General features: G+C 54.7%; 1 protein-coding gene across 1 annotated transcript in view; it reads left to right on the top strand.

Annotated features, from left to right (window-relative positions):
- The window catches only part of GLDC (glycine decarboxylase), an 80,556-nt gene that overhangs the window by 42,852 nt on the left and 17,773 nt on the right, over window positions 1-19,931 (top strand). Inside the window, exons 16-20 of the mRNA XM_075558915.1 lie at window positions 8,134-8,209; window positions 13,570-13,695; window positions 15,039-15,188; window positions 16,284-16,396; window positions 18,077-18,218. Coding sequence (XP_075415030.1) covers window positions 8,134-8,209; window positions 13,570-13,695; window positions 15,039-15,188; window positions 16,284-16,396; window positions 18,077-18,218 — 607 coding nt within the window. The remainder of the gene's footprint in view (window positions 1-8,133; window positions 8,210-13,569; window positions 13,696-15,038; window positions 15,189-16,283; window positions 16,397-18,076; window positions 18,219-19,931) is intronic.

Raw genomic sequence — 19,931 nt, 5'->3', positions numbered from 1 at the left:
TGGCCTTGTTTAAAAACTGGTTTAGATTTCTGTGCAGGCAGCATCATGCCTCCCAATAGTGTGCATCTGGGATGAGGGTGGGGTCTTCTTTGGACTCGGTGGAAGTGCTGAGCGAATTGGTTTCCTGTGCGACAACGTTTGACGGTCACAACGTCCGTGACGCAACAGCCCTCCTCCCACTTCCTCCCGGGTCCTCCAGCTCCTCTTTCAGCCCAGCTTGCCTCCTGAGCCCGTCCCTGGGCAGCGGGTAGGGTCTGCTGCTTGAAGAGTGTGGTGAACCCTCCCGGTGTGACGGAAGGACCTCTGCAGGGACCGGGCTGCTTGCTGCTCACTCTGATAAGTGTGCCACCCAGAAAGGAATCAAACGCTAATCTGACACGAGGGCGCCCTGCCTCCTGTTTGCTGGACAGATGGCACGGCCAAGCCCTGCGCTTTGTGAAAACAAGACACGAGAAAAGGCAACCGCCACAGGAAGAGGATTCAGGAAAGGCCTCTGTAGCTCTCGTGTCCCCGCCCTTTTTGCTCTCTTTAAGAAGAGAATAAGAAAGTGTGTTCTTCATGATACACATACCGAATCTTGAAAATGCAGGCACTTCTCTCTCCATGTCTCTGCGATGGAACATGCTGACATCTGCTGTGTCGTGTGTGACCAACAAAACGAACAAATCCACTGCCATTGAGTAGCATCCCAACGCTGCGTGACTGCAAGGGGCCTCCGACACTGGCTCTTTACCGGAGCGGGCGGCCTCTGCTTCCTCTCGCAGGGCTGTGGTGGGCTTAGGCCGCTGGCCCAGCACCTCACCCACGGTGCCTCCAGGGCAGTGTCCTCTTGTTAGAGGCCATCGAGCTGTTCTGACTTACAGTGGCCAAGCCTGTGCCGGCCTCATACTTGTTAGGTTTCAGCCTGCTCCTTGGGCTGGCAACCGCAAGGTCAGCTGTTTGAGACCACCTGCTGCTCCGAGGGAGAAAGCTGGGCTTTCCACTCCCTTTTTGGAAGTCAGCGTTATGGAAACTCACAGGGGCCATTCTATCCTGAGTCTGCATTGACTCGAAGGCCGTGAGTTTGGGGCGTTTGGGGAGACTGTTGTAGCCACGGAGTCCCTCCAGCTCATCAAGGGTCTTCCCCCTCATGGCCATCTTTCTTCTCTTCTCCTCTTGGCTAGTGATGTTTCAAGACTCAGCTGTCAGCTATGAGCTCTGACCAGTCGGGGAGATGGCATGCTGACGCGAGGAGGCTTGCTTTCCCTGGAGGCAGTGGGTCTCCATCTTGGCTGAAGTGACAGTCGCAGTCCCCATGTCCACACCACAGCCCCAGATAAAGTCATCAGCTCAGTGGGCAGGAGCTGGCCAGGGGAGGATCCCAGGCAGGAGGATATTTTGTAAGCTCCCGAGCGACCCCTATTGGCAGCCGAGGTTGAGGCTGCTGGGTTTAGTGTCTCCGGTCTTCTCTTCTGAATGCACCATCCCTGTTTCCCTGCGTGTGTGTGTGACGTGCAGGAGACTCCGATCCCAGTATTGCTACAGGTGAAGCAGTGGTGCCTTCTTCAGAGATTCCCAGACGTAGGCCCATCCCCACCAGCTGTTTTGACAGTGCTAAGTCATATGGGAGGAAGCCCTGGTGGGTTATGGGTTGGGAAGCTCACCCTCAGGTCTAGAGTTCAAACCCACCAGGTGCTCCAAAGGAGAAAGGTGAGGCTGTCTGCTGTCAGAAACATGTATAGACTTGGAAACCGCAGGGACAGTTCTCCTCTGTGCTTCAGGGTCTCTTGTGAGTCAGAATCGACTCAGTGACAATGAGGACCATATGGGCAGGAGCTTTGGTGGCACTGTGGGTTGGGTATTGAGCTGCTAATGCCGAGAAACCCAAAACAAAACACTCGCTGACTCATAGCGACTCAGTGAAACAGGGCAGAGTGGACCTGTGAATTTCCCAGTCGGTCACTCGTTAAAGGAGTGGAAGCCTATTCTTTCACCGGAGGAGCGGCTGATGTTTCGGAACTGCTGACCTTGCTGTTATCGACCCCAAACATGGCCACCAGGGCTCCTGATGGGTTAAGCCCACTGACTGCCTCTCGGGAGGAAGGCTTTACCATCTCAGAAAGTGGAAACCTACACAGGGTCGCTCTGAGTCGGAATCAACTCAATGGTAGCGGGCTTGGGTTTGGGGACTCTATGGGGCAGGCCTGTTCCATCACACGGGGTCACTATGAGCAGCTAAGCGCTCCAGCTACCTACGCCACCCAGGGACCGCAGCCGGGTTTAAAGGACCTCAAGCAAGAAATGCCAAGAAGCTCATTTTATTTTCCTCCCATGTGTTGGCTCAGTCGCCAACCCCGGAGAGTGTTTCCGCGTGGAGAAGGAAATGGTCTGAGACTTTCATTACCTGCCCGCTTTCCACTCTGCCAACCATGACTTGCTCCCACTTGTGCCCCGGAACACCTGGCTGCCCTGATAATCATCCTGCAGCTCACAAGCCCCTCCAGGAAGGGTTAGGTTAGAATGTGAGGCCCTGCGGAGACGGGCATTAACAATAATTAACACCTTTGGTGAGTCTCTCAAGTGGAAAACTAGCTGGAGTTGCCGGAACTCAATTTGCTTGACTTCTGACATTGAGGAAGTGGAATTCACCTCTCAGAGCGAAGTAGAAGGGTCAAGGGCTGGCAGTTGCTTCCCGCCAGTTTCCACCTGGGAAACAAGTTGAAGTCTGAACACGGGGGTGTTGAAGGGCCTCAGACCTAATGGGGCATGAGAATGGCCTGGAGGGCTTGCTCACTGGCTAAGCCCAGGTCTTCTGATTCATTAGGTCTGGGTGTCACGTGAATATGCATTTCTCATACATGCACAGAGGATGCTGACACTGCTGATCTGGGCCATACTGTGGGAACAAGTGGGGCTGTGGGGTCCTTGCTCCCGGCTACACATCCCAATGACCTGGGGAGCTTTTCGAGCCACCAGGGCCCAGTGCAAAGAAAACCAAAGTCCTAAAAAAAAAAAAAAAGAAAACCAAAGTCCTCACAACTGGACCAGTAGGAACCACCAGGCAAATGGAAAAAGTTTGAAGTTGCCAAGAAGTTCCTCTTGGTTGGATCCACAACCAGTGATGATGAAAGCAGAGGTCAAGAGGTCAGGTGACACATTGCATTGGTATGTCTGCGGCACAAGACCTCTTTAGCGTGTGGAAAAGCAAGTAGGTCCTTGGAGGACGAAGGTGTGTCCGACTCAAGGCATGGTATATTTTCAGTCACCTTCTATGGAAGTTGGACGTCGAACAAGGAAGCCCAGAGAAGAATCAATGCATTTGGGTGAAGGCGCTGCCAAAAGAACAGACAAATCTGTCCTGGGAGAAGCCCAGCCAGCATGCTCCTTAGAGGCCAGGATGGAGGGCGAGGCTCACGTAATTGGGACGTGTTGTCAGGAGAGACCCGTCCCTGGAGAAGGCCATCCAGCTTGGTGAAGTGAAGGGCAGTGGGAAAGAGGGTGACCCTCAGCTAGGTGGATGGACACCAGGGTTGTGAGGAGGGCGCAGGACCACCCAGTGTTCTTTTTCAAAGATTGTGCTATTTGACTTTATTTCACACTAGGTGGTGGGCGTAAGCTTAGCACAGAACATTTATAATGCACACTAAAAAATTCATCTTACAAATTGTGCGATCCAAGTGTCCAATAGCTTGGCAAACAACAGGTAGGAAAGAAAAGCCCCTATAAAAGACAGGTTACAACGACGACGAGAAGAGCACAGGTGGATATGACTCCGATCTTCCAGTTTTCTTACTGCCTCATCAATGTCAGAAACCTGTTCCTTCAGCCGGCGCGGCGCCACTGCTCGCGGTTTAAAGAAATAGCCGTTCTTCCTGGTTTTATTTCACCTTCTTGATCCACCCAATATTCTCTAATGTCAACAAGGACTTTCCCTTTGAAGCCCCAAACACTGCCATACCTCGCTTTCCCAGTCTGGAGCGCATTACCATCTGCAGCCCCTCAGGACCTCGGGGCCCTGGAAGTCTCCCCCGTCTCTTGCTCCTTGACAAGTTTCTCTGGAGCAACCTGCTTTCACCATCAGCGTCACTGCCACATGAGCTTGAAGCGGGGCTGCTGTGTTCTTGATGGCCTAACTAGCAACATCAACAAGTGCCCCACCCACTCCCAAGCCATCTTCCTGTTTACTAGGTTCTTTTACAGGGAGATGCTAATGTGTAGCCATTGGGTTGGGAGGAGTGAATTGACCTTGGGGCAGGGGTGGACACCAAAGAGTTCCCAGGAGCATCAAGATGGACCAAGATCCCGAGGGATTAAGAGGATGACTCTTCCACTGGGGTGGCTGTTGATGGCTAACCACTACACAATAAGGCATCAAGACACACCTGGAACGTGAAGATCAAACCCATGAGACTCTCATCCAAAATGAAAGTAGCCCTGTGAGCTTGGTACATGGGCTACTAACCACAAGGTCAGGGGTTCAAACCCACCAGTTAGTTGATCCACAGGAGCAAGATGAGGCTGTCTGCTCTGTAAAGATAGGCAGCCTTGGAATCCACCTGATGGTGGTGGTGGGGGGGGGGGGGGAGCTTTTTCAGACCATGATCCAATTGCCAATATTCCAAAGCAGCCACACCTGAAGCAGTTCTCTTGGCATCCTGCCAGCCAGCCTCCGTGCTGTTTGTAGGAATGGAAGAAGGTTGGACCAGGCTGCCTGCTGCATCCAGGTACAGGTATACACCCGCACTGACCAAAGCGCGTCCTTTCAAGGATGCAATGGCTTGAGGATCTTGGTGCATCTTGCTGCTCCCAGGTAGGCAGGGGCACCTTCATCCTGTGACTGTCATCAGCCATGCTCTACAGCGGCCTCTCTGAGAGCAGGGTGTCGATCCCCATGCCACCAGGGCAACCAGTAACAACCAGAGCACCTTCTCCATTAGGGTTAGAGGTCGCACCTGCAGCATGTCCCGAAAGCCAGCAGCACCTTCCAAGAATTCCTGGGGGCTGATCTCTTCTGAAGATCTAACCCAATGAGATTCCAATATGCGACAGTTGTGTACGCGCGTGTGTGTGTGTTGGGGATGGAAAAGGGCACTGGTGCACCGTGTCCTGACATTCTGACCCTTGTTTAGGCTTTTTCTTGTGTTGAGCTCTTCCCTGCCGTGCCATCTATACTCGCCCCCCACCCCACCCCCATGAGCAGCTTCCAAACACAGACGCTGGTAGGATGCAGGCTCAAAGCACCCCAGAGGTGTCCAGTCCCATCAGCTCCCATTTGTTTTCTCCAGGTGGATCTGCTTGACCTATAGTTCAAGTTTTTCTCCTCCGAAATCTCTCCTGAACTCTTCGGGTCTGGGTGTTCGAAGGCGCCTTCTCCCAGTTCCCCTTGTTCTGCATTAAACGCTGCAGCAGCAGCCCAGCAGCTGAAGTAGGCGCCTGCAGGTGGAGGGCTTGTTTGACGGGAGGGTCTGAGTGGCCCCCTGGTGGCGAACAACTGCATCTTACGTCAGAAAACCATTGTCCTTGCTTCTCCTGGAGCAGCGGTGATTCCGAAGGGCCTTGAGTACTCTGTTCAAGGTAGAGGACCAGTTCAGTTTGCATACAACTTTTCTACCCAAAGGTGGCACTACTCACCCCTGATTTTAACAGCATCCCGGCAGGAACCCTTGTGAGATCAGAGCATGTGGCTTGCGTTACGGGGTTGAAACCCAGACGGCTTGCAGAGCACCCGGGACAAAACCAGCCCAACACAAAGCCGTGCGTGTCTGATGGAGCGGTTAAGGAGCTAGCTGCCTTGTGAGCCCCAACAGTCTCTTTTGTTCATTGCCAGCTCGAACACCTGCACTAGCTTTCCAGCAAAAATGACAGAGAATGGAAGACAGAAAAACATGGGGGTGGGGGAGGGGTAGAGAAAACACCTGTGTGGAGGCTTTGCCCATGGGGGAAGATGATCTTGCTGTGGACTGTCTGCCCAGGCCTCAGTGTTGAACCTGATGCTGGCCACCTGAACCGAGCGTTTCTTGTAGTGCTGCTGCTGCTGCTGCCGCTGCAGCGGCGTTAGGTCCTTTTGCACATTTCCTGCGGGAAAGGGGCAGGGAGAAGCCCTAATGCTGTTGTCACTGCTGACCCTTAGCTGAGAGGTGTGGACCCAATGTCAGGTGTGCCCAGCGATTCAGGGTACAGTCCACGCGTGTGGGGTGGTCACATGCGATGTGGTTAATGCACAGGCAAACACCCACCGTGCTTACTGCCTGGTGTTTGGAAGTAGATGTCCAGGCCAAGCGCCACCGCCGGATCCAGTTCAGCACCATAGCAACAGGCAAGCCCCCTCCTGCGTCTAGTGGGGGCTGCTCGGGAGGTGCGGAGGGGTCGGACAATGGAACCCAGCTCTCCTGCGTGATGGGCACCAGTGCTTCCTGAATCTGGCATGCCAGGGGGCTTCAAAAAGTGTGGGAAAATGGAATTTAGAAGATAGTGGAAATTTTTTTCACAGGCTTTAAAAAGCCTCCTTATTTACCCAGCCAACCCACTGGCACCAAGTCGGTTCCAACTCCAGCAACCTCGTGGGACAGAGTGGGACTGCTCCAGCCTGAGCCTGTCGATCCTGCCAGGCTCGGAGAGCCCGTCTCCGGTCGCTATAAGGCAGAGCTGCCCTATGGCAGTGGGCGGGGCTCCGTGTGGGGACTCTGGGAAGCACACTGTTACCTCTTCTTCCTGAGCAGCAGTTGCTGGCTTGAAAGGTGGGCCTTCCGCTTCGCAGTGGGGTGTGTAGCCACTGGACTCCCCCAGTGCTGTGTCCACCAGCGCATCCACACCAAATCCACTTGTGTCATGTCCACTAAACTGCGGGGAGACCCTGGAGGACGGAGTAGGACGGACTGTTCCCCTGGGCGTCTGAGGCTGCAGATCCCTCGCTCCCTCCGAGCGGCTGTGGGTTGAACTGGCACCGTCTTGGTTAACACCAACCGCGTAACCACTGTGTCTCCAGGGCTCCATCCGATGCAGACATGGGTGTCAAATTAGTGGAGCACTTTCTACTAAGATTTCTCCCTCAGCTCCTTGAAGGCCCAGCCTACATCCCAGGCTTTGCCGCTGCTCTTTGGCCCTCCGCCAGCCAAGGCCCCCTGTCACCAGCCCTGCTGCCACCTGACAAACCAGCAGCTCCCCAGGATCGTTTCCCTATGTTCCCCCAAAAACAAGCATTCTGAGACCTGCAGTTTTAGCTTTTGCTCTGGAAATCGAAACAGAAACCACCTTGGCATTTATTTTAGCTTTCAGCTTTTGGGAAAAGCCAGTGGTATGGGCCAACCAGAAGGATGAGCCCCCAGCCCGCTCCATGCTTCCAGATTCACCGTGTGCCACTGCCTCAGCCTGGCCCTCAGGAATGTCTGTCAGTCACAAGCTGTCTTGACAGTGACCCCTGAGCCACCGGGGATTTGTCTGTCCAGACGGTGGAATGTTACTCAGTCACGTCGAGAAAGGAAGTTCTGGAACAAACCCCCACACGGATGTCTCTCGGAAACATTACGCTGAGGGAAACGCACCAGAAACCAAAGGAAAGTAGGCAAATACCTAGAGGCCAGAGTTCACCAGGACTGGTGGAGCATGCAGTCTCGGCTCTTCCCCATGGGGTGGCTGTGGGGTCGCTTGGCATTGGAATCCCTTCGATGGCAGTAGGGTTTGGTTTCGTTCTATGAGAATCAAAGCAAATTGTTAACTTTGAAAGGTGTTGACGTACTTTGCTGAGGATACCAGGCTTCGTGCTTGTTTCCCAAACAATCCTGCTCAGAATGAGCCGGGTCCGTGAGAGACGGAGCTGAAAGCTGACCGTTGATCGTTGTTGAAAGTTGGGTTCGTGGGCGCTCATCATCGCCTGGCTGTTGTTGTGCCTTCTTAATGTTTTCTACCACCACAAGAGGTCTCTGAGCGCGTGGTGCGGGTTGAGCATCTGGAAGACCATCTCTGAGCAGGAGGCGGGAGAGGGGGGAAGAGGGGACTTGCCAGGTGCTGCTCCTCGACCCTTGAAGGCCTCTGGCACCCACCGAGGACCAGAGTGCCCAGTAGGGTGATTGTGTCACTCACTGGTGAACACTTGGCCAACAGTGCCCGGTGACTGCAAAACCCCCAAGCCCTGTCCCTTCTCCTGTTGTCTTCCAGCGGCGCCCAGGGGGAGTACGCGGGGCTGGCCACCATCCGAGCCTACCTGGACCATAAGGGAGAGGGACACAGAACAGTAAGTATGGGCGATGTGCCTGTCCACTAGGGGGCACCAGCGTGCCAGCCCACAGGCTCCCGCAGCGTGGACACTGCCAGAGGCGCATGTGGGGGACCGCTAGCGGGAAGATGCACCATTCTGTGAACTAGCCACCAGGCCCAAGGCATTTGCATAAAACGTATGACCTGTCTGGTGCCTAGGGAACTGGGCCTCCCAGGGAGCAAGGGGCAGAGGGGGCCAGGAGGCCCTTATTCCAGCCATCCTCTCCTCTGCTGGACCCTGGCGCCAGGCCTACCTGAAGCCAGCGAGCACACTGTCATAGTTCTGCAGCCCCTGCTGGGCCCAGACCCATACCTGGCCTCAGCTCGAACAGCAAAAAAAGATATCAAGGCAGTAAGTCCTGGCAGCTCAAATGAAGAAGAACCTGGCTGTGAACCAGAAGTTCTGTGGTTCGAACACATCCAGCTGGGACAGTCTGACAGCCAAGAGACCCCTCAGGGGCACTAGGGACCCTATCACTTGGGGTCTCCATGGCCTGAAGGCACCTAACAAGAAAAGATTTGCCCCCAAATGAATTGGCGTTTCTGCCTCTTGCTTTGGGCGTGAGAGTCTGGAGTCTCCTAGGAGCGCCGGCGTTCATTTGCTTGGCTGTGAACCTGGCAGTGGCTGGTGGTTCTGGTGCACCTGCTTCTGGAAATCCAGCCACGGGGAGCCTTGTGGAGCACGGTTCTAGCCTGACACACATGGACTAGCTACGAACAGGCCCTGACTTGATGGAATCGATGGTCTTATTTGTTAGTTTGGCCTCCGGGGGCGCTTCCTGGGGTCCACCTTGCCTCATGGAGGCCCTTCCATAGACCAGCCAGTGCTAATGGGCCTGAGAAGGCTCTGCTAGTTCCTCCCGGCACAGTCATTGACTTCAAGTTGTCGTTGAAGGCCCATGTTCTGGGGCTCCTTCCTCCTGGTGCTCCCCAGCAGGAAGCTGGGGCGTCTACTGAACTGTGGAAGTGGAGTCACAGGCGGACTGAAGGGTGAGCAGGCGAGGGGCTAGAGTAGTGTGCTTGGGGGCCGCGTCTGTGGTCAGTGTGCGGGATGAGGTGAGCGATGGCCTCACCAAAAGGGCCGTGCGTCATGAGAGGGAGACCGTTCCTTGCTGCACTACAGAGGGAGAGAAGCCGTGGTGTGTACCTCGGGGGGGGGGGGGGAGAGAGAGAGAGAGAGAGAGAGAGAGAGAGAGAGAGAGACCGGAGAAGGACACCCCATGACCAAGCTAGTGGAAAATACAGAAGTCACAAGTTGGGAAACGTTGGCTTCCTTTCTAGATTAAGGGGCTTAATTAAGACCAACTCGCTAGAGAAGAAAGTGACTTATGATTCAAATAATCAGGGAGGAATTTTCCACGTCTGTGATGTCGGAGGCAGCTGAACAATGGAGTCTAGTGGGAGCCAGTAAGATGTGCTTCTCTCTTCCGAGAGGAAGTGTGGGGGTGGGGCACGACAGGCACCGCTGACCTTCCTGCGCCCCTGCTGATTCTCTAATGGAGAGCCTCGCCTGGGCCTTCTTTTCAGATTTGCTGTTGGTATAAATGCCCGTGGATCCTAAAATGTATAATGTTCATGTTCTTGACCTGCCAGCTGCGTTTGTAGGGATTCGACAAACATCTGCATCAGTTGTCATGCTCTAGACAAGATACTCACACACACACACATCACCACCTCCACCATCACCACCACCACCCCACCCCACCCCCACCCCGCCCCTGGTCAGGAGATGTTTTTGTCGTCTCTATTTCCTGAGGCAAATTAGTGGCCTGGAGCTGCTGGATTTCATCAGTGGTAAGGAACCAGTCTCCCTTGTGCAAGAGCACACCTCCTTACTCCTCTGCTGGCTGAGGGAGGCCGTGCCCGGCATCGTGGGGAGTCAGGGAAAGCTGGCATCTGCCCCACTGGACAGAATCACGCTGGAATCACCTTGGAGAGGCCAAAGCAGCCATCCTGAGCCTGGTGGCTTCCGTTGCCGCACATCCCCCCCTCCCACCCGCCCCCGGGCACACTGCCAGAAACTAACAGCGGCTCCTGCAATGGCCCAGCAATGAGCCCGACAGTCCCACTAGGGTGGCTTTCTTGTGCTGTTCTTGACATCTGCAGGCCCAAGTGGTTCCCACGGGGGCTTGGATGTCACTCAAGGTTGGAGGATCGAGTCCACCCAGGGACATCTTGGGAGAAAGGCCCGTTGGTTGACCCACTGAAAGCCACTGCAGGGCAGTTCTGGACCAAGGTGGTCGCAGCAACCACTCTGAGTTCACAGGTAGCACGGTGTTTAACAGAGGCGGACGTCTTTTCTTAGACTTCTGGAAACTGGAAGACTGGGCTCAAGCCTTCACATCAAGGTGTGGGCAGGGCTGCCTCCTTTCAGAGACTCAGGGAGGAAAATCTGCTCTCTTGCCTTTTCTGGCTCGGCTTAGGACTCGCCCTGACTGCCTTTCCTTTAAAGACCGTCATGCTTTGGATGACCATCTACAGAGCGATCGGCTGACCCTTCCCCACGGCCTTTACACTTGGTGGCACCTACAGTCACCACATTCTTCTCACGCCCTCCCTGCCTCCCTCCCTCCCTCCCTTCTGACCTTGGTTCCTGCAAATGCTGCCCTTTGGCCTGGATGGTTGTTGGTTCCCAGGTGTGTGTGTGCGTCTCTTTCTCGGCCTGTCTAGTCTCTGGCTGAAAGGGGTGAGCCATGGCGAGGAGTTCAGTTCTCGGCTCGGAGGGTCACAGACTCAGGGCTCCACTCACCTGTGTCCAACCAGAGACTCTCAGAACCTCCTACCTTAGTCTTCCCAGCTGCTTTCCCGGGCCTCTCTCTGGAAAGGACCATTTGATATCTCTCTCTCTCTCCCATCACAAGATCTTTCTCATTTCCTGTCTGCAAACGCCTACCTGCCAGGACAGTTGCTGACCACAGGTCCAGGGACGAGGGCTTGGGAATCTTAGGGGTCTGTTTATCCGCCTATCCTATAAGATTGGGTGACATATTTTGCTGGTTTGGGTTCTGAATTTAGGCCACTTACAAATCTCTCCTCTTCATTTTTACTATTCCGTTTCCTGCCCCAAAGGGATCCTATATTCAAAGATCCTTTTGGTTTGATACCATACCTGTGAGAGAGATCCAAGCTTTGTGGAGAAGACAGATTCATTCCTTCGGCCCCGAGAAAGGAAGAGGAGGAAGAGAGGGGTGAGGGGAAGCTTTTTATCAAGAAGAACGTATAACCAACACAGTGGCCCGCACAGCCAGGGTAGAACTGCCCCTGTGGGTTTCCATCTACGGGAGTAGAAAGCCGCATTGTCTTTCCAAGTTGTGGCTGGTGGTTTCCAACTGCTGACCTGCATCTAGCTGCCCAACACATCACCTACTCTGCCCCCAGGGACCTTCAGGGGACAAGTGTCCAGGCAGCAGAAGGTGGGAAGGTCAAAACAGGTCCACGTCTATCTGGTTCAAGTTCTCTCCTCATCATACCTCTGCGTTTTCTTACACGGACTCTTGCACCGTTCCTGAGGGAACAGCTGGAAAGAAAATACTCCCTGGATGAGTCCCCCTTTTTGATACCCACCCACTTTGCTTCAAGAGCTTTTGACGTGGTTCTGGGATCAGAAGTCATTTCCAGACGCTCGTGGTGTCTTGTTTCCCATTGGGCAAACTTGGCGGCGATGCAAGTTTCCACAGAGGCGCACCGTCTGACCAGCCACAGGAGGGTTGCCTGCGCCCATCTGCCAGGAGGACACGAGAGGGCAGATTGAAAACAGGGAGCTCTGACAGTGCCTTCAGAAACCCAGCTTCTCTTAGGACCCAGCGTTGGCTCTAAGGGCTGATGCGCTTTCTGGGCCTCTTAACTTGAAGAGACGCCATCTTCCGTGGAGCTCTGTGCGCCTGCCACTACCAGTCAAAGGACCAGGACCAGCTGCCACTGAGGAGATCACAGCTTGTGGCCACGCATGCCGGTCACTGTAGAAGCGTGCTCCTTAGGGATATCCGGGGGTAGATCGCCAGGCCTTTCTGGGGAGACCTGACCCCTTTGACCCAGTGCGTCACCCAGGAGCTCCTCCTGCCGCCTCTGGACATGGCTTCCCGAGGCAGCAGGGTGGTGTGAGCGGAGGGCAGGGGGTGATTGTTTTACCTCCTCAGGGCATGACTCTCTGGGCGACCAGCAGCCTGTCGCCCACAGTTCACTGCACCTGGGACAATAAGCAGAGCCGGTGCTCTGAGGGGCACATTTGAGTTGTGTTTCACACTCTGCTCCCGTAGGGTGCCAGCAAGCGAGGGGAATGGGATGCAGGGCCGCCCTGCACTGTCGCCGTTTGGTGCAGCTTGGGCCTAGTTCTGGAGTGCTGAGGTCAAGGCAGAGAACATGGGTATTTGGAAGTCTTGAGGGGACGGTATTTTGGGATGAAATGGAAACTCCTCTTTTGAGGAAAAAGAACCTCTCATTATGAATTTGGTGAAGGTTTACAGAGCATCCGGCGTATTTTGCTTCAACTCGTTGGAGTCCCCACAGGGCAAAGCATCCCTCATCCTACTTCCTCCCTGTGGTTCTCACTTCCTTTCCTCCTTCCTGCCTCACCCTTCTGCATGTGGTCTCTCCCCTGCCCACCCTGGTAACCAGTGATAAGCTTTGGCTTCTATATCTCTGCTTACCTCGTACATGTGCATTTGTGCAAGGTTGGTCCCCGCCTGATCTCCCGGGTCCACTTAGCATGTTTTGTTTTATAACAATCCAGACATCAATTGTATCCGGCACATTTGTACATCATTTCCAAAACATTTTTTTCTATTTGCGCCCTTGGTATCAGCTCTTCTTCTCCCTACCCCCACCCTCTCACCCTCATAGGCCCCTGATAAATTATAAATTATTATTTTAAATGGCTTAACACCATCTGCTGTCCCTTCACCCTCATTTCTCTTGTTTGTACCCCCACCCCAGGGGGATAGATGTTTATGTTGATCATTGCTGTCAGTTCCCCCTTTCTGCCCCCACCTTCCCCCTCCCCTCATGGTATGGCTACTCCCATGACTGTTACGGAGGGGCTTATCTGTCCTGGACTCCGTGTGTGGAGAGCTCCTAGCTGCGTGTATAGCACGGGGTTTTCAGGTTCATCCCTGTGTGATTTCCCATTGTCCGGAACCGCCCCAGTGCCCCCCTCCCCATATGGATGGACGTCTGGCTGGGTTTCATCGGTGGCCACAGTGAGCGGTGCTGCCATTCCCACTGGGGGACAAGGGGAGCCTGGAGCCTGCTCCCTCTTCGGTGGGGCACATTCCAGGCCTTCAGGCAGGGGGGTTGCTGAAGAAGGATTGTTGTTCTTCATCCTTTCCCTCCATCCCTAAGGTTTGCCTCATTCCAAAATCCGCTCACGGGACCAATCCGGCAAGCGCTCACATGGCAGGCATGAAGATTCAGCCGGTGGAGGTGGACAAATATGGGAATATCGACGCGTCCCACCTCAAGGCCATGGTAAGAGAGGTCTGGGTTGGGGACCAGCTGGAGAATATCCGGGAGCTTCTCGTATGCTAATGAGAAGAATTGACCCCCTCCTGGGGATGAGTCTAGGGATAATGAGCAGAAGATAGGCCATCTGACAGGCTCGATTAAGAATCAAGAGCAATCCTCTGTCTCCAAAACACTGACCACCAGGGTCCACGTTCCCTTTCCCCTTGTCGTGGGGGTGGGGGGTGACCCTTAATCAGAACTCCCATCCTCATGATTTATTCATGAAGGTAGTAAGGCTTGAAAGTCCTCCCCTGCCTCTCTGCCCAGCCCTCTTCCTCCCTTTCCCGCTCTTGCCTCATTAGCAATGCAGCCGGCAGTCACACACACACACACCCACACACACACACACACACACGGAGTCCATCCTGTGATGGGCGTTGGAGCACACACGTTGGCTTTGCCATGTCTGCGGCTGCCCCAGCCACTACCTGCTGCATCTCATTCCTGTCATCCTGCTTCATACGCCGGCCCCCACTCCCAACCTCCAGGAAGAGGTTACTTAGCAACCGTATCTGCTTTCCACCGGTGGACCAACCGGAGGCTGCGCCCGAAGAGGGAAGGAAATCCGCTGAATAGCAATGCGATCCTGTCGGGGTTATCAGGCTCAGGGACGGAGCTCTTCATTTGTGTATAGGCCTGCAATCTGCAAACACAACCCTCTTCATCTACGTCTCCCCTCCCCTTCCCCTTCCCCACAAATTCCCCCTCACCCGTCACCCACCCCAACAAACCTTCTGGGCCAGCACGTGTCATGATTAAGCCGCTCCAGTGTAGGGCACCAGCGTTTCCTTTTGGTTGCCACATGAGCCTGCTCCGGCTTGCTGGGCGTAAAAACTGGAGCTTGCTCTTGTAGGTGCTGGGCCTCTGTCAAAGGGCCACCCCGAGGGAGATGGCTAGTTATCAGAGCAGGAGGGCCCCTGGTGGGAATTCTAATTTCGATGGAGCGTAGAGGTCAGCTTGGCGAGAGAAGCAGAGGGCGGTTAACTGAGAACGCACAGGCATCGAATCCCACTGCCGCCACCCAAAAAGAACAAAACCGACGAGTCTGGAAACAAAGGGGTCCGTGGTAATTTGGGGGATGAAGTGACCCAGAGAAGGATGGGGCCACGCTGTTCAGAATCTTCCCAACAGCCTGTTTGGTGTTGAGCATGAAGACCAAGCCTGAAAGGGCGGTCTTGTTTCTGGGGAGTGGTTTATGAAGGGTCTTCTCTGGGTGCCTTTGTGCTTTGAGACAGCTCCGGGAAGGAGAAAGGCACGGAAGCAGCCTCTCCTCCCCTGCCCCTGCCCGCCCTTCTCTGTCCCCAAAGGTGGAGAAGCACAGAGAGAACCTGGCCGCCATTATGATCACCTACCCGTCCACCAACGGCGTGTTTGAGGAGAACATCAGCGACGTGTGTGCCCTGATCCACCAGCACGGAGGACAGGTCTACCTGGACGGCGCCAACATGAACGCTCAGGTGGGGAGCGGGACAGGAGTGCCCCAAGGTCCTCACAGTCCTCCCCCCCCCTGGGCTTGCTGCCCGCCATCCTACAGCAAGGCACTGGCCTCAGCACCCAGCCTGGCTTTGTGGCCAGCTCCAAAGGCAGGCCTCCGCGTCACTGTGAGGACAGGTCCGGGAGGAAGTGATGGCGGAGGCTGAGACTCTGGGAGGCTTGAAGGGTGGATGGAAGCTAGAGTTGAACTGAGTTTCCCTGGACCGTGTTGTCCGGGAGGATGAGCCCTCTGTTAGGTGCCTGATGCTTCCATGAATCCAGACCCAAGTGGAGCCTCCTGTCGGGGTTGAGCCCATGGTCTTGGGCAAACCCCTTAAATTGGCCTGAGCTCCCGCAGCTGTTAAATAGCGGGGTTGCAGGGTCCCCGAGGGGCCCAGCCTGAGGGTGTGGTGGCTCCCTGTCACTGCTCTCCCGAGAAAGTGCTGGCAGGTGGGGGTCTCCTGAAGGGAAGAGAATTGCGTGTGCTCTGTGAGGGTCTCTCTGTTTCTCCCTGGTTTCTTTCTTACTCACGGCCGATGAATGGCCATCGTTTCTAGAGCAGAACTGCCTTTCTTGCGCTTGGTCACACTCAACACTCCCTGAGGGCCCGCCTGGTAGCAGGAATGCCCGCTAAGTGCCCATAGCGGCATCTGGACCACCTCTGGGAAGTTGCCAGCCTTGCTTCCTCTTCCACCCTCCACCCAGGGTCCTCTAGGGCGCTCTCCAGGCCTTCTGCCAGAGTGTCCTGAGGGGTTGGCCTTCCATTAGCCCCCTGTCCCCCAACGTGAGCACGCAGGGGCCACAGAGCTGCTGGGAACTCGTGACCTGCTTCCTTCATATGTGTGTTACTGGAACAATACAGAGTTGAAGTTAGACTCTCCGTGACTTGCCATTTCCATAGAAACCTGAAAGGCTTGTGCTGACTGCTGACCTTGGCCCCTCCTGAATGCCAGCCTGTTAATGCCCACCCCATTGTCGGTCATCCGTGCCCTGGGGACAAGGGAGGTGGGTGCCCCTCACCAATTCACACAAGCCGGATGGCGCTCTTGACTCTGCTCTGGCCTCTCCCTTGGTGGCAGGTGGGGCTATGCCGTCCTGGAGACTTTGGATCCGATGTCTCACACTTGAACCTGCACAAGACCTTCTGCATTCCCCACGGTGGGGGCGGCCCTGGCATGGGGCCCATCGGCGTGTGAGTGCTGGGCCTGCGGGGGGTGCACCTGGCTTTGGGGGTGAGGAGGAAGGAAGGGCTCCACATTGTCCCCTCCCCGTCTCCCCGAGGCGAGGCTACCTGCCTAGGGAGTCAGTCTGGGTGGGTGGGGTGGGCCCCAGGGGAGGGGTGCTTTAGATGGGGCAAAGAGAAGTCTAGTGGATTGTATTCATTGGTGTTTGAGTGGCCACACTGGACCAAGGATACACAGAGACTTATTATAGGGAACTTAGGTGCCCTGGTGGGGGAGGGGCTTAAGCACCCATAGGAGAGAAAGATGTGCCGATCTGCAGAGATTTACAGCACTGGAGCTCAGGGGTGGGGGTGGTAACACACTTGGACCTCTTTTGGCACTGTTAGTTGGAATTGACTCTGTGGGAATGGGTCACTTTGTGTTCGTGGCCTTGAATAACCAAACCCAGTGCTGTGGAGAGGGGAGGGGAGCCCAGGGCAGAGAAGAGAGCTGGCCGGGTAGGGGATGGGGGAGGATCCAGTTGATTCCTACTACTCAATAGATCAGTTGAGGTGCCTCTATAGCTTCATGATGGAGATAGAAACCTCAGCTTTCTCCTGTGGAGTCGCTGGTGGATTTGGACTGCTGACCTTGAGGTTCGCAGGCCAGTGCTTAACTATGCCCCCAGGGCTCCTCTGAAGAAGGAGGAAGGAGGCCTGGGAGGCGAGGCTGGGCCCTTCTGGCTGTGCGTCCAGAGCTCCACACACGGGCTTGGGTGCCTGTCAGGCTGCATCCTCCACCTTAGGGTTTGAGAAAACTGAGGTGGGGTTGGGCATCGGAACACTCCCAGGCTATGTCCCTCAGCCAGTGGTGTCACTAGTGAGGTGTGGGGGTCACGGGCCATACCAGGTAATACTGTCAGGGGGTGACCCCAAAATAATTCTGAAGTTTTGTGCGGTCAGTGTGTTAGAAATATAGTACTTGTTCTGCAAGCATCCCTGTAGTGAGTTTCCCATCGTCCATGCTGCAGCTCACCTCCGCCGCCAGGACTCGCGGCTAATTTACTGCTCTGAGCCCTTGAATGCCCTTGTCACCCAGTTACACGGAGGTGGCCTGATCTGTACACGCTCTTAGCTTTTGTTACTGCCGGTGTTTTGTTTTGAAACGCGTAACTGGTATGTAATTCACGTATCGTACATTTCCATAGTTCACAGGCTGGTGTTTTCATAGGCACTGATCTCGTCAGACTCTCGGGTATTTAGGTGAGCCTACAGCAATAACTTTTTGGGGAAAGAAGCCATTAAGTAGAAAACAAAAATCGAACCAGGCTTTGGCTCGGTTACCAATCATGTTGTAACTGGCAAGGTTGTACTTCAGCGTAGGACGGTGTCACAAAACACTTCCATGGTTAGCGTTCCATGAACAAACTAAGAAGAGTGACATCGAAGCCATTCATAGCCGTATTGCTCACCCTGTTCTGAGACTGACATTGAGAGTAAGCTTTACTAAAAATTCTGTGTGGTCTGGCTCAGGAGGAAGTCCAGGGGGGCGGGGGCACACACTGAGTTAGGGCCCTGGGTGCTCAACCCTCGTGACACTGCTGCTCAGGTGCTCTGCGGAGAGCAGAGTGTCCCTATCCAGTCCAGCACCTGCCTGCTGGGTGGGGTTTTTTATCATCTCATGAAATCCTACTTTCAATGTACACACAGGAAGCAGCATCTTGTCCCCTTCCTGCCCAGCCATCCCGTCGTTACAGTGAAGCCGACGGGGGACGCCTGGCCTGTGGGCACCGTGAGCGCAGCACCCTGGGGTTCCAGCTCCATCCTGCCCATCTCCTGGGCTTATATCAAGGTGAGGTCCAGGGTGGGTGTGGGGCAGGGGCGTGTGATGTGGGAGGGGTGGAAGGAACCACAGACTCCCTCCTGACAGCAACGAAGACACCCCCCCTCTCGCCCCCCTCATCTGAGATGAGGATTGTTGAAAGAATCCGCCCAAATATGAGAGTTCAGCTCAGGCTCTTGAAGTGCGTTCAGACAGACCGAATCAAAACCTATATTGTAACCGTCCCCAGGGGGTCCTGTATGCGCACCGATTCTCGTGGATCCCCAGGTGATTCTGATGTATACGTAGAAGAGAGGGGGCTTCAAAGAGTTCGTGGGAAATAGCTGATTCTCTTCTTATTCCGTTGCGCTATGAACTTTTCGAAGTCCACTCGTATGTCTTTTTCACAGAGACCGCAGGGGACACAGCAGGACTGCCCCTGTGGTGTTCTGAGCCTGTATATCTCCATGGGAGTAAATAGGCTCTTCTTTCTCCCACGGAACCAATGGTGGCGTTGAACTACTGACCTTGCAGTCAGGGCTCACTCTCAGTCAGAGTGGACTTGGTGGCGTTAGTAAGTTTGGCTTTGGTTTTCATGGGCATCACATTCGATTCTTAAATCCTCCAAACAGCCAAACTCACTGCCACCAAGGTTCGCTGCCTTTGGGTCGATGCCTACTCACAGCGAGCCTGGAGGACAGGAGAGAACTGCCTCTGTGAGTGTCTGAGATCCTGACTCTCTACGGCAGCCTGTGGGTCGCAACTCCTTTGGGGGTCAAATGACCCTTTCACAGGGGTCACCCGATGCATTACAGTAGCAAAATCACAGGAAGTAGCAACGAAAATAAGTTTATGGTTGGGGGCGGTCACCACAACATGAGGACCTGTATTACAGGCTCGCGACATTAGGAAGGTTGAGAACCACTGCTCTAGGGGAACAGAAAGCCTCCTCTCTCTCCCTTTCCCATCACGGGATCTGGTTAAAACGTAGGGTCTTAATCCATCGTCTGTGGAGGGTGGGGAGGCAAATTTCTCAGCTGGGTGTGGAAGCGCAAGGAACCAACGTGAAGCCCCAGTTCAGTTCTTCCACCTTGTCTCCACCGCTGCTTCCTCTGGCCCCCTCGTAAGCCGAACCTCAGAGGGAATGACACACCAGCCGAGTTTCCAGACAGCTCAGTTCCATGAGTCAGACGGCTGTTCGGACCAGTCATTTGGTTTCCTGTAGGATTTTTGCAGCCCCTCGCAAAAAAGCAGAGCCATGTGCGTGCTAATGAGGACACTTGGTTGTTGTGATCCGGGGGCACTAGAGGAGTGGGTCTCACGTGGTTTTTTTCTTTCCTGGCGGCCTGAAGAAGATGATGAGAAGCAGGAACGATTTGCTTATGTGGTGCTTTCCCCAAACCTCCCATCCCTTTAGCGGCAGCCGAATCGTGCGCTCTGGGTAATTAGACTGTGTTAAAGAACAGGCCTTCTTCATTCCATCTTTCTCTCAAAGAGACATGGGGCCAGAGTTTCATTTGTACAATGCTTGTTCAAGCTGGCTTGCCCAACACCCCGGCTGACAAGACAGTGTCTGGACTGGAACAGCAGACGTTCCAAATGAGGCGGCCTCTGGTTGCCTCAGCTATACCCCCCTCCCCGAAGGTTCTCGAATGTTGATTGACACAGTGGGGCCTGCGTGATCTTTCAAAGCGATACTGGATGATGTTCTCGGTGAAGGCTCTCACCTGACTACAAGTCCAC

The sequence above is a fragment of the Tenrec ecaudatus genome, chromosome 10, assembly GCF_050624435.1.
Source record: "Tenrec ecaudatus isolate mTenEca1 chromosome 10, mTenEca1.hap1, whole genome shotgun sequence".
In the NCBI taxonomy this organism is placed as follows: domain Eukaryota; kingdom Metazoa; phylum Chordata; class Mammalia; order Afrosoricida; family Tenrecidae; genus Tenrec; species Tenrec ecaudatus.
This window is presented reverse-complemented; position numbering and strand designations above follow the sequence as displayed.